At 45.1% G+C, this 12,632-nt stretch overlaps 1 protein-coding gene across 1 annotated transcript in view; it reads left to right on the top strand.

The window, feature by feature from the left end:
- Positions 1 to 12,632, top strand: part of OTOG (otogelin) — a 288,440-nt gene that overhangs the window by 84,239 nt on the left and 191,569 nt on the right. Inside the window, exons 16-21 of the mRNA XM_088458241.1 lie at positions 449 to 573; positions 787 to 999; positions 1,733 to 1,898; positions 5,000 to 5,074; positions 6,751 to 6,794; positions 7,626 to 7,779. Coding sequence (XP_088314367.1) covers positions 449 to 573; positions 787 to 999; positions 1,733 to 1,898; positions 5,000 to 5,074; positions 6,751 to 6,794; positions 7,626 to 7,779 — 777 coding nt within the window. The remainder of the gene's footprint in view (positions 1 to 448; positions 574 to 786; positions 1,000 to 1,732; positions 1,899 to 4,999; positions 5,075 to 6,750; positions 6,795 to 7,625; positions 7,780 to 12,632) is intronic.

Here is a 12,632-nt window from a genome sequence, read left to right as displayed (position 1 = left end):
ATGGAAAAATATTATAGATGGATTACATGGGTCAAGTCACAGAAGTGAATGTCGCTCTCTGGGGTAAACCACCTGCTGAAGTTTGGGGTACAGTTCTCATACACTGATTAGTAAAAGGTCTTATTTTATTTGTAGGGCTGCAGAGACTGATAAGTGGGATTGTACACACACAATGTTCCCTATATAATAAGTGTTAGATTTCTAGAGTAACTTTATGCATAGACATATTTAAATGACCAGTAAAGTACAACACCCCTTATAAGATTCATCTACAGGTCCGGCCACCAGCTTGTTATCTCCAGTCTACGTTCCTATAACTGTGACGTTATACACAATGGACACTTTCAGCTGCTGATCATAACTGACCATGTAAAAAATGGAATATTTAAAAACAGACATAATTATTTGCTTTTTGACCAAGGTGTCTCTTTAATTATGTCTGTTAAAGGTCTCCAGCTGGGGTCCCAGAAAGTACTCCACAGCTCTTCGGAAATTCCTGGAAAACATCATCTGCCTGTGGAATGGAATACTTACCGTCCCCTCTGGACCCGTGTGACATTCACCTACAGGCTGGTACGTATATTTTTCAGGGGAACAAAGGTACAGAACTCATATTGGAAAGAGAAAAGACTACAAGTGTTACAGGTACAGTCAGGATGACACAGGTTAACCCTGAGCCCTGGTGAAATGCCCAAATGCAATAAGCTCTCCTCCACCTGTGTACAGTATGTTATAGATATTTATACCATCATTGGTGATACTAATGAACCTTGGTTCTCCCATCAGCATCTTACGCTTCGGAAAGTTGCAGCATCGTCACCAAAGAACTCTTCGCCCCGTGTCATCCGCACCTAAACCCCGTGTCTTACTTTGAGCAATGCAGAAGGGACACGTGTAAGTGTGGCGAAGCCTGTCTCTGCTCCGCCCTGGCACACTATGCCCACCAGTGCCGAAGCTTTGGAATAACTATTAATTTCAGAGCCAGCTTCCCAGACTGTGGTATGTATAGTTCACAACAGCCGGAAGAATGTAAGTGCTAATGTAGAGAGAAATGCATTATTATTCTTCAATAGGCACACTGTTTTGAAAAGCAGTTACTGTAGTTTATAAAATATAGATACAGTATATATATATATATATATATACACAGATACTTGCCATCCAGTGGATCCACAGTACACAGCCTGAGTCAGGGGGGATACACAGTACACAGGCTGAGTCAGGGGGGATACACAGTACACAGGCTGAGTCAGGGGGGATACACAGTACACCGGCTGAGCCAGGGGGGATACACAGTACACCGGCTGAGCCAGGGTGGATACACAGTACACAGGCTGAGTCAGGGGGGATACACAGTACACAGGCTGAGTCAGGGGGGATACACAGTACACCGGCTGAGCCAGGGGGGATACACAGTACACCGGCTAATCTCGGGGGGGATACACAGTACACCGGCTAATCTCGGGGGGGATACACAGTACACAGGCTGAGTCAGGGGGGATACACAGTACACCGGCTGAGCCAGGGGGGATACACAGTACACCGGCTAATCTCGGGGGGGATACACAGTACACCGGCTAATCTTGGGGGGATACACAGTACACTGGCTGATCCCAGGGAGGATACACAGTACATCGGCTGATCCCCGGGGAAGGGAGTACACAGTACACATGCTCTTAGTATGTGGCTGTGACATCTGTCATTGTTAATGTGGTTTTTTTGTGCATTTCAGAGATTTCATGTAAAGACTCAATGGTTTATGGGACTTGTGTAACTATGTGTGCGCAGACCTGCCAGTCACTTTCTGCGCCGGAAGTCTGCGATGGACATTGCGTAGAAGGATGTGCTTGTTCTCAGGGGATGTATTATAATACCCAGCTTGAGAGATGTGTAGAAAGGTACAAAAAAATATCAGTTAATTAAAATGGGACATACAAGTAGTAGGGAGACATAGGAGCACCCGTGATGCTAGACACCTCTCCATCATTACATAGAGCAGGGAGTGACAACTCCCAGGAAAAAAAATGTTCTGTCTTAGAATTGTTTTTTCCAGGGTGATGTGTTGTTTTACCCATAATACCTTCAGATAGGGCTAATAATGTGGACAGTGAAGATTTCTTCTCTCCCTTGGCTGTGCCCTCCATGTCCTACTCCCCGAGCCCTCTCTTTGCTTCTCCACCTTTGAGGTCCACTCTATCCGTCATTTCCATTCATTTTTGTGTAGCCATCATTTATTACCCCCCTGGCCCTACCTCCCATACCCTAGATGACTCTGCCTCCTGGCTGCTCCACTTTCTCTTCCCTGACCTTCCATCCCTGATAGTATGTATGCAGTATGTAGCTGACTTTAATATCCCACTTGAAAACCCCCTGGAAGCTGCTGTATATATAGTCCTCTCCCTCTAGTCCTCTTTGGCGTGAACCAATGGAACTCCTCCCCCTTCCATTACAGATCTAGTCTTCTCCCGCAGCTGCATCACCTCGGACTTCACAAATTTCTCCTTCACTCTCTCTGACCACCATCTTCTCTCCTTTAGCCTCTCCCTCCCCCATCACCTGCACCAAAACCACTATTACCAAGTGCAACCTTGACTCTTTTGACCTGGCCTTATTCTCTTCCTCCCTGGACACTCTCCTCTATCCCATCTCCAAGCTCACTTGCCACACCCAAGCTGTCTCCCTCTACAACACCTTCCACCTCCTCTGCCTTTGACTCTGCTACAGCACCTCAGCTGTTTTTATCAGCTTTTGCCGATCTCCTCCACTATAGCACTCCAAAATTACCTGCTACCACCAGAAATGCTTGAGGAAATCACGCTCATGTTGGTTTTCTCCAATTCAAATTTGTCCTCTCCTTTACAGTTGTACCTTTACTCATGCTAAGCAGTCATACTTCAAGTCTCTAATCTCATCACAATCCTTTAATCTTTGCCAATTTTAACTCTCTCATCCACCCTCCCCTATACTCCTCTTTCTCTGCCAGTATGTCACTACTGTACCTACTACACTTCCATGATAATACCATCCACAGCGACATCGCACCCCTCCGTCATCCTCCTATCAATCCCCTACCTACCCTCCCACCTTGTCTTCTTTCTCTCCCACCACTGGGAATGAAGTTTGTGCCCTCCTCACATTCTTACCCCAACACCCTGGACCCTATTCTCTCTCGCCTCCTTTACTTCCTCTCATATTGCCCGTCTGTCCTTCTCATCTGGCACTGTCCCATCCTCCCTCAAACATGCACTAGTTTCATCCATCCTTAATAAACCCTCACTTGACCACAGACTCTCTCTGAAACTACCACCCCATCTCGCTCCTCCCTTTGGCCTCCAATCTCCTTGAGAGGATTGTACGTATCAGACTCTCCTCATTCCTCTCTTCCCGCTCCCTTCTTCACCCTCTTCAATCTGGTTTCCGTCCCCTCCACGCTACGGAAATGGTTCCCTTTGTGACTTTCTCACTGCCGAAGCCAATAGTCAATACTCTATTCTCATCATCCTTAACCTATCTGCTGCCTTGACGCTGTTAATCACCTGCTACTCAAATTTATCTTTCCTCCCCGACCTCTCTTCCTCAGTCCTTTTCGCATCTCTTCCTGCCTCTTTTCCATCTCATCCTGGATGTCCCAGCGTTTTCTCAGATGAAACATGTCCACAACAGAGCTCATTGCCTTCCAACCCCATTTCTTAGTCACATTCCACCCCCAAACCCACCACCCCACCACACACACAAACTCTCATCAGCAACATCTCTCCAGGTTGCCTGGGCGTCATCTTCTACTCCTCCCTAATTCACGTTCATATCTCATTATTGCCGTTACTATCACCGTGACCTAATCCTCTCTGGCCTCCCCCTTTCCCCACTTCAAACCATCACAAATGCTGCTACCCTTCTCATTTTTCGTTACATTGGCTCTGTGTCGGCTTTTCCCCGGGGCAGCTTGCTCTACTAGCTCCCCATCCCTCTCAGAATCCGGTTCAAAAGCCTGACACTCGCATGCAAAGCTTTTAATCTCCCCCTCCCGCACTCCACATTGCCACCTCCGCTCCACCCTGGCTACCTCCTGTCATGCTCGATACCTTGGAGTAAATTTACTAAAGTGAGAGTTTTTAGAAGTGAGTTGTAGAAGAAATGTTGCCCATAGCAACCAATCAGATTGTAGCTATTATTTTCTAGAAGGTGCTAGTTAAATGTTAAGTAGAATCTGATTGGTTGCTATGGGCAACATTTCTTCTAAAACTCACTTCTAAAAACTCTCACTTTAGTAAATTTGCCCTCTACACTTCACTCCCTCACCAAATCAGACATCATACAACATTGGTTTTATATAGGGAAAATTTAAGAGAAGCACTAATCATACAACATTCAGTCAAACTCACCTATCCATCAAAGCCTACCATTCAGCCTCCTATATCTCCCCTCTTCTCTTCTTCTCTCCTCCTCTGTCCTTCACTTATCCCCATTCACCTCCAACTTTCTCTACGTCTCTTAGCATGTAAGCTCTCATGGGCAGGGTTATTTCTATCCTTGCCTCCTGTGCTCCTTGTTTCATAGTCCCTTCCAATGACTATGGCCCTAATTCAACAGTGCACTGCTGAACGCAGGTTCCCGATGGTCAGGAATCTGAGCATGTGCTGGACTCGTACGGGTCCTGCTTTATCACACGCAGAGTGGCAGCAGACTGTCAGTGATTGACAGACTGCTGCCGTTTTTGGGCGGGGAGGAGGCGCAGACAGCCTTCGTTCCCAAAATGGAGATGTGTTGCCGCACTTGAGGAGGGGGGGGGGGGTGTCAACACATCCTACCGAGGGTTATCTGTTTATTGCTCCCTGTTGTTCATAGATATGTACAGTACATTTACAGTTCCTGCACCAGTGCTCTGTCATGTTTTTATGTTGTTGTGTATGTGCCATGTACGGCACCGCAGAAACCTTGTATCACCTATAAAATAAAGGATAATAATAATGTCTGTCATACCCACATTCTGTATTTCTAGGAGTCAGTGTCCGTGTTACCTGCAAGGAATCGATTATCATCCTGGAGAAAATATCATCACCTCTCTCGGTAAATGGTAAGAATATATTATGTAGAGGGCCGCAGTGTATGTCACATATACTACAGTGTTATAGCATGGGGGAGTGTGAGTTTGTCTGTATATGTGTATATATATGTATATATGTAGCCGCCAGAGCTCCCATCCCCAGTTCCTCTATCCGGCCATCTTGCTCTACACTTCCGACAGCACAGACCACTTGTGTACCCTGGATTGTTACAGGGGGGGTTCTCTTGCCCCTAAGCATGGGGCTGGTGCAAGTGCCGACACTATTGATTGTAGTTGGCGTAAAATCAATGGACAACGTGTATTTCCGCTTGCAGGAGCACAAAGTCCCGCTTTAGTCCTACGGATTCTCGCATTAGTTTAAGGCAGTAAATCAGGCTTTCACAACCACATTGTGATTTAGGATGATATTTCTTGTGTATGTACAGATGTGTCCTGCTACATCCTTGCTGCATATACAGAAAATCGCGCCATGCACTCGCACTGCGTTCGCACCATAGGAATGCATGGTGCGATTGCAGTGCATGCCATAGCGTATCGAATGCTGCAGCGGGTAATCGCGTGGCACGCTGCGTGGGTACATCTGCAAATATGTAGCAGGACGCATCTGTATGTCTGTTTATATGTTTACAGCTGCTAGTAAGCTCGGGAGGCAGGAAATGTTTTTTTTTTTAAATGTTGTTACGACAGTGACAACGATAAAGCACCTCAATGATACCAACCCACTGTTCCATTAATGTCTGGGATAATGTTGTGCAGGAGGTCAGATCAAAGCAAAGGGGGAGGTTAGCTTCAGGGTGCAGGGAGGGGGGTTAGGTTTATGCACTCCTGGGGGGACGTTAGGGTTAGGCACTAGGGGGGAGGTTAGAGTTAGGCACCCCTAAGGGAGGGTTAGGGGGGGAGAGGGGAGTGTTAGGGGTCTCACTCACCTGACTAGAGATCTTCAGATGCCGGCCTTCCGGCGTCTGTATTTCATCCGCCAGGCTTAGGTGCGGCGGTGATTCATACCGATTCCCTTGGTAAATGCTTCCTCAAAGCTTATTGGTTGCTAGGGGCACTCTTTTCACTGCTTCATACATCTACCTCTAGAGCAGGGGTGCGCAATAAGAGGCCCTCCAGCTGTTGTTGAACTACAAATCCCAGCATGCCTTGCAACCGTTTTAGCATGGCCATATAGCAAACTGTTGCAAGGCATGCTGGGATATGTAGTTGTACAACAGCTGGGGGGCCATTAATTGCCCATCCCTACTCTAGAGTGTTATAGTATGTCTGTAGCGGCCTTTGTGTTTGCTTGTAACTTGTATGGAAGCAATCTATCACATGGTCTCATCTGTATTCAAGGTTTCCATTTTCCACAGTTAAATTCCTGCATTTATTTAGATTTAAAGGATTTATCTACTGTGTATTGGTCTTGCACTGTACCTATAGCACATAGGGGGTCTAGAAACCCCTCAGTCAGACTAACGGCTCCATTGAATGACTTGCAGTGCGCTCTATGGAAAATAAGTACAAACACTAGAGGGGCGACTCTGGACAATCCTTTAGCATTGCCCAGAATCTGCCTCCTACCACTTATGGGCGGCAGACATTTAATTGGTGTAAACAACTATGACCATATTCTGTAGTACTACTAATATTAGTAATGATGTCTTCTAGCTGTGTGTTCCCTATTCTTGTTTATATTACAGTATCTGTAAAGATGGAATAATGAACTGTGAGAGCAGCGAGATGGGTAAGATAAATATCTTCATTATCCCCCATAATTTATCATCACATTCCTCTTCTTAGAATCATCTGTGACATTTCCACCATAGAAATGTTCCTTGATGAGCAGATGATTGTGTGGAATTAACACAGCAGCCATCATCTACCTCTTATTTCATTAGGGTAATGATGGCCTCTGATTTTCCTCTGTGTTCTAGAGCTTTACGTTGTTTAGAAGGACATGTTGTCACCTATAGAGCTGTGTAATAATAAATGTTGTACACAGGATAATCACTGTAGATGTGCTGGGTTCATACAGGTCGCATGATCTGGCACGGTGTGACAACATGGCTTCATGCAAGTCACATGATCTGGCACGGTGTGACAACATGGCTTCATGCAAGTCACATGATCTGGCATGGTGTGACAATATGGCTTCATGCAAGTCACATGATCTGGCACGGTGTGACAACATGGCTTCATGCAAGTCACATGAGCTGGCACGGTGTGACAACATGGCTTCATGCAAGTCACATGATCTGGCATGGTGTGACAATATGGCTTCATGCAAGTCACATGAGCTGGCACGGTGTGACAATATGGCTTCATGCAGGTCACATGACCTGGAACAGTGTAACAAAATGGCTGTAAAAATATTGCTTCATACAAATCACATGACTTTCTTAACAAGTGAACACGCTTGTATCTGGCTTTATGAGGTTTCTATGTTACATAACAGGATACTTATCTGATGATGTATTACCACACTATTTTATTTTGCACAATAACATGACAGTTTGCTTGTGAACACTTACAGTGTATGTGTAGATAATACTTGCTTCCTGTGTGTTTTCTGTAGGACACGAGTGTCCTGCCGGTCAGATATATTATAATTGCAGTAGTCCGGGTCTGAACATTGAACTGAGCCGGGAGAGAACCTGTGAGAATCAGCTGCTGAACGTTACCGTATCTGCCCATCAGCCCTGTATGTCAGGCTGTGTGTGCCCTGAGGGGTGGGTATATGATAATTGCTCTTGTCCTCCTGCGTACATGTATTACATATGTCTGTACAATGTATATAGTTCTGTGTATATCTAGAGTCATTTCTTGGCTGGATAGCACTAAACATGGAGAGGAATTGTTACTTGGTAACTAATGATATGTAATATACAAAGTCATTTTGATAGAATCTATGGTTAAGTTTGAGGAGTTTTAGATCTACAAAATGGGTTTGATGGGCCTCTTGTATTTTTGTAGAGCAGAGCCTCACATTTAATCAAATTTTTAATTGTAATATTGAGCCAGATAAGACCAGCCAATGGGCGTGAAGTGCATTTATTTACCTTTATTGTCTACCTCATAGATGACCAAACGTCCATCACTGTGTGACTGCGTCTGTGCTCTGATGTTTTGGCATGTTATAGCATCACCCCTTGACTTTTTATTATGGATGGACCTTTATGGTGCCATTGGTGCTTAACATCGATGGCATGAAACCATCAACGGAGAACCATTGAGGGTTATATCCTGCTGTGGGACGCGATGTGCTAATCAGTATGTGAGCTGTGTGGTGCAAAGTGGCGGGGCCAGTCAGGAAGAGGATGGAACTGAGCGGAGCGGCAGGGAGTAGGGCTTAGAGCCATGCCTTCTGCACCAGGAGGGAAAAAAAACATGGCTGGGTCTTTGACATCGATAGCAAAATCATTGATCATCAGTGGCAAACCATTGATGGTTGGTAGCCATCAATATTCGATGGCAATCCCTACTTTCTATATAAGCCTGGCTCAGTCACTTACTCCTGTAATCACTGCTCTTCCCGCTGCTTTATGACTTTGGTCTGTACCAGCTTCTCCCCAGCTTCAAAATTCTTCATCCTTTGGTTGTGATGCTGCCTTAGTGTATAGAGAACACGGCTGCCTCTGACCAGTCCTTGTTCTAGTGAACCAATCTCGGTCTTCCTTTCCAGTTATAGGACTCTAATGTTGACTCTTGCCAAAATATGGATTTTTATGGGTGGAAGTGTGATAAGTAGATTGAAAACCCTTGCTTATTCTCCGCAAGAACAAATGACTAGTTTGCAAGAAGCTTTAAGAAATAATGATTGAGCAGATGCACAAATCCCACAACACCAATGACTTCAGTGGAAATCGCCTTCTAGACCAGTGCTTCTCAAATCCAGTCCTTGAAACGCACTAGCAGTGCATGTTTTCGATGTGCTACTGCTGAAGCAAGACTCAATGGACTGTGCTTGGGTAAACGCGCTGTGGCTGAGTGTACTGTATAGTTACGATGTTGGACGCCATATGGAATTCATCTTTTAAAAAGGGTCTGCTCTATTTTTTTTGAACAAGTGAGTTGACACAAATGAATATTGTGATGCGTCTATCCATATAAGCATCCGGATTGATCAAAGACTGTTTGATAATATTTAACAGCTCCTAAACTCTCTCCTTTTCGCTCAGTCAACATTACAGCACTACAGCATTTAAGGTTCCATACTTAGACAGTTGATGTATATTGATTATATTAAGAAACCTCTCAGTATCAATGAAAAACAGATGTGCTGAGAATACTTGTTTATATTGTGATTGTCTAAAGCACCATGCATTTAGCTGCCCAAGTAAGATTTGCCTAACCATTGCTATGTCAAAAAGCTGACTTACAATCACTTTTACCTCTGGCTTAAGAAGAAGAATACCCCTGCCTCAAGACTCCATTGTGTTCTCTCAATCACTCTTGCTTCCGAATCTCTTCTAATTGCCAACCTGGCTATGCTCCACACTGGTGTTGGAGGCAACCTTGGTACATGAATAAAGGTCTACACAAGGTGCTGTAAATCTGAAGACTGTAGATTGCTCTCCTTTTCCAGTAACTCATGAAACTATTCAACTCTACATAATTGTAGATCTAGGACGTTACGAAATTTTCATTTGATTGCTTGATTCAAATTTCCCATTATTTTCGGTATTCCCGGGCTATCGACTCATAATGCCCTGATTTATTCTCTTCTGAGAATAGAAGGATTTTTACAGCTTTAAGATGGCCATACACTGAAAGATAATCTTTCAAATCAGGGTAATTAACGATAATCTTTCAGCGTATGGACAATAATCGGCAAAAAAAATGTTTGTGATCTCTTAATTCAATTTTCCAGCATGTTTGATCTGCCAGGCTGTTTTAGCAGATATTTTTCAAATCGTACGCAAGTGTATGGTAACTAACCATGGTTTGTAGATGATTCACCCGATAGATTCTGATTAAACGTCATCTTTGTGGGCAGAATTATGTAAATATGTAAATGTTCGCTGTATTAAAAAATAAAAAGATTCGATAACAATGACTAAATGACAAGCAAATTTGTTACCAGCACTAGTGCTTATTGCTGGTTATGCCAAAATCAGGGGAAAACCCCGACATGGGTTCCCTCTTAATTTAGTCAACTGTCACTAGGTTTTACCAGTCAGGGTTGGTGGGACCATAGAGGGTTGACCTGATGTGTGGGGAAACCCCCCTCATGTTTTCAACCAGCCTTAGGGCTGTATTCCCTAATGGGATCTAAGGCCCTGATTCAGAGCCGGACGCTCTGACCAGAGCGCTCGCTCTGAATCAGGGCCCACCTCCATAATTATGGAGCGTCCTCCTAGACGCTCGTATAGCTGTGGGTCACCACCCACAGCATATACGAGCGTGCAGGATGATGGTCGCGATGGTCTTGGCCACTGCGAGCCGAAGCCTGCGGTTGAGTTTTTCAACCGCAAGGCCCGGAGTGATTTTGGCTCTATCAGAGCCCAAATCACTCCCACTGACATCACTAGTGATGTCAGTGGGGCCGGCTTCTGACGGTAGGCGTTCCTTTGGGAACGCCTCCATCCGGGTGGCACACCCCCGGCACGCCCACCAAAGGGGGCGTGCTGTCAATCAACATCGACAGCACGCCCCCTTTGATCAGACACAATGAGCGAAGGAAAGTCCTTCGCTCGTTGCGTCTCGCGCATGCGCACCATCGACCCACTTGCGAGCGGACAGCCGCTTGCGAGTGGGTCTGAATCAGGCCCTAAGTATCTAAGTGTACCAAGCCTTAGTTCCAAAGGCAACATTACTCTTCCCCCCGTGAGGCAGTCGGTGCGAGTATTATTCAGAAATGATAGAAAAATGACAAACTTACACTGATGTGATCATGCTGTCCAGTCCTCAGTTAAAATTCTATTGAAGACACACGATAATCTGTGAATTAAGGGCCTCATTCAGACCCGCTCGCAAGCGCCTCTGCGCTCGCAAGCGGGTTGATGGTGGGGCACTGCGCACAACGCGTGCGCAAGCCCCGGAGCGAGAGAGAAATTCTCTCACTCCGTGGCTCGCTACAAAAGGGGCAGCTGTCGATGTTGATCGACAGCTCGCCCCGTTTTGTAGGCGTGGTGGGGAAGGTGGCCAGTCAAACAAAGGCGTTCCTGAAGGAACGCCTGCCATTTGTAGGCGGCCCTACTAACATCGCCAGTGATGTCAGTAGGGAGCTTCCTGCTCTGTTAGAGCAGGAAGCTGCCTGGGGCTTGCGGTAGACAAGACCCTACCGCAGGGGTCTCGTCGCAAACCCCGATGGTCGCAATCATCTCGACCATCGCGACCATCACCTGGTCACTCACTAAAGCTGTGAGTGGTAACCCACAGCTTAGCGAGTGGCCAGGAGGCCGCCTTCAAAAGAAAAGCGTCCGCCCTCATTCAGAGTGAGGGCTCGCATTTTGCGAGCGGCTCTGAATGAGGTCCTAAGATTTTTCACTGACCACCACTAGGGACAGATTATCAGTCATATTGAAAGTAAAATCGCTCGATGTATGGAGTCCACTTTAAGGTCATTGCAGCGCTCAGGCATTTGTTCCTTATGTCAGTTCTGTAGTGTGTGGCCTTCTTTCTTCTTTGATATAAAGAATTCTATCTTTTGTGTCCAAGTGTTGACTGTAGGGAGTTATATAAGATGAGGCTCAAAAGCACTTATCCACTGTTTTAATTGTTTGAAAGACCACAGAAGACTGGGAGGTTTAGAAAGCTCGACCTACATGAGGCTTAAAATCTTTTTCATGTTCAACTGGAGAAAAGAGGAAAACTGCCTTCAGGACCAGACAAGGACGTTGAACCAGGCAACATTAACAATGTTTTAAGAGCTCTACTAGATTAATTTGTAGTTGCCAGTCTTATTATTTCTGATAACTTCAAAGGACATCACAAACCTATCTGCACAGTTTTGGTATGTTTTGTTGGCAATCACAATGTCGACAGTCATTATATAGACACCAAGATCTCGACAGGTACAATATATCGACAACCACAATATTGAATAGCAAAATGCCAACAGGTAAATGATGAGATTTTCACTGTGGCGGCATTTCATTTGGCTACACTTTGTGTTGACATTTCATGTATCGACAGTTTAAAGAAATGTGATGTCGGACAGACTCCAATGCAGTTATTCGGTTACTGTATGTTGTCTCATCAGATGGCCGGTCATGGATCCCAGTCCTTTATTGGCTTTGCAAACTTCTATCTTAAATTCCTAAGAAACTTTCCTGGAATAATTGGTCCCATTACTCCAGCCACCAAAGAGAGGAGTTTTTGTTCCAATGATCACCTAACAGGCCAAACTTAAACTTCTTGTATTTACATTGACACCAGTATCCGTACATCCAGATCCCAAACTAACTATTGTTGTCGAGGTTGCTGCCTCTGACTCCGCCGTTGGAATAATCTTCTTTCAATGTGGGTGAGTAGATGTTGCATTCCTGTGCCTTTTTGTCGAAGAATAATTATGATCCTGGCAATAAGGAAATAATGGCCATCAAGTGTGCTTTTTGAGAATGGAGACACCTTATTGAGC

The sequence above is a fragment of the Taudactylus pleione genome, unplaced genomic scaffold, assembly GCF_031769625.1.
Source record: "Taudactylus pleione unplaced genomic scaffold, aTauple2 ptg000820l, whole genome shotgun sequence".
In the NCBI taxonomy this organism is placed as follows: Eukaryota; Metazoa; Chordata; class Amphibia; order Anura; family Myobatrachidae; genus Taudactylus; species Taudactylus pleione.
Note: the sequence above shows the minus strand (reverse complement) of the source record. Positions and strands in the feature narration are given on the sequence as shown.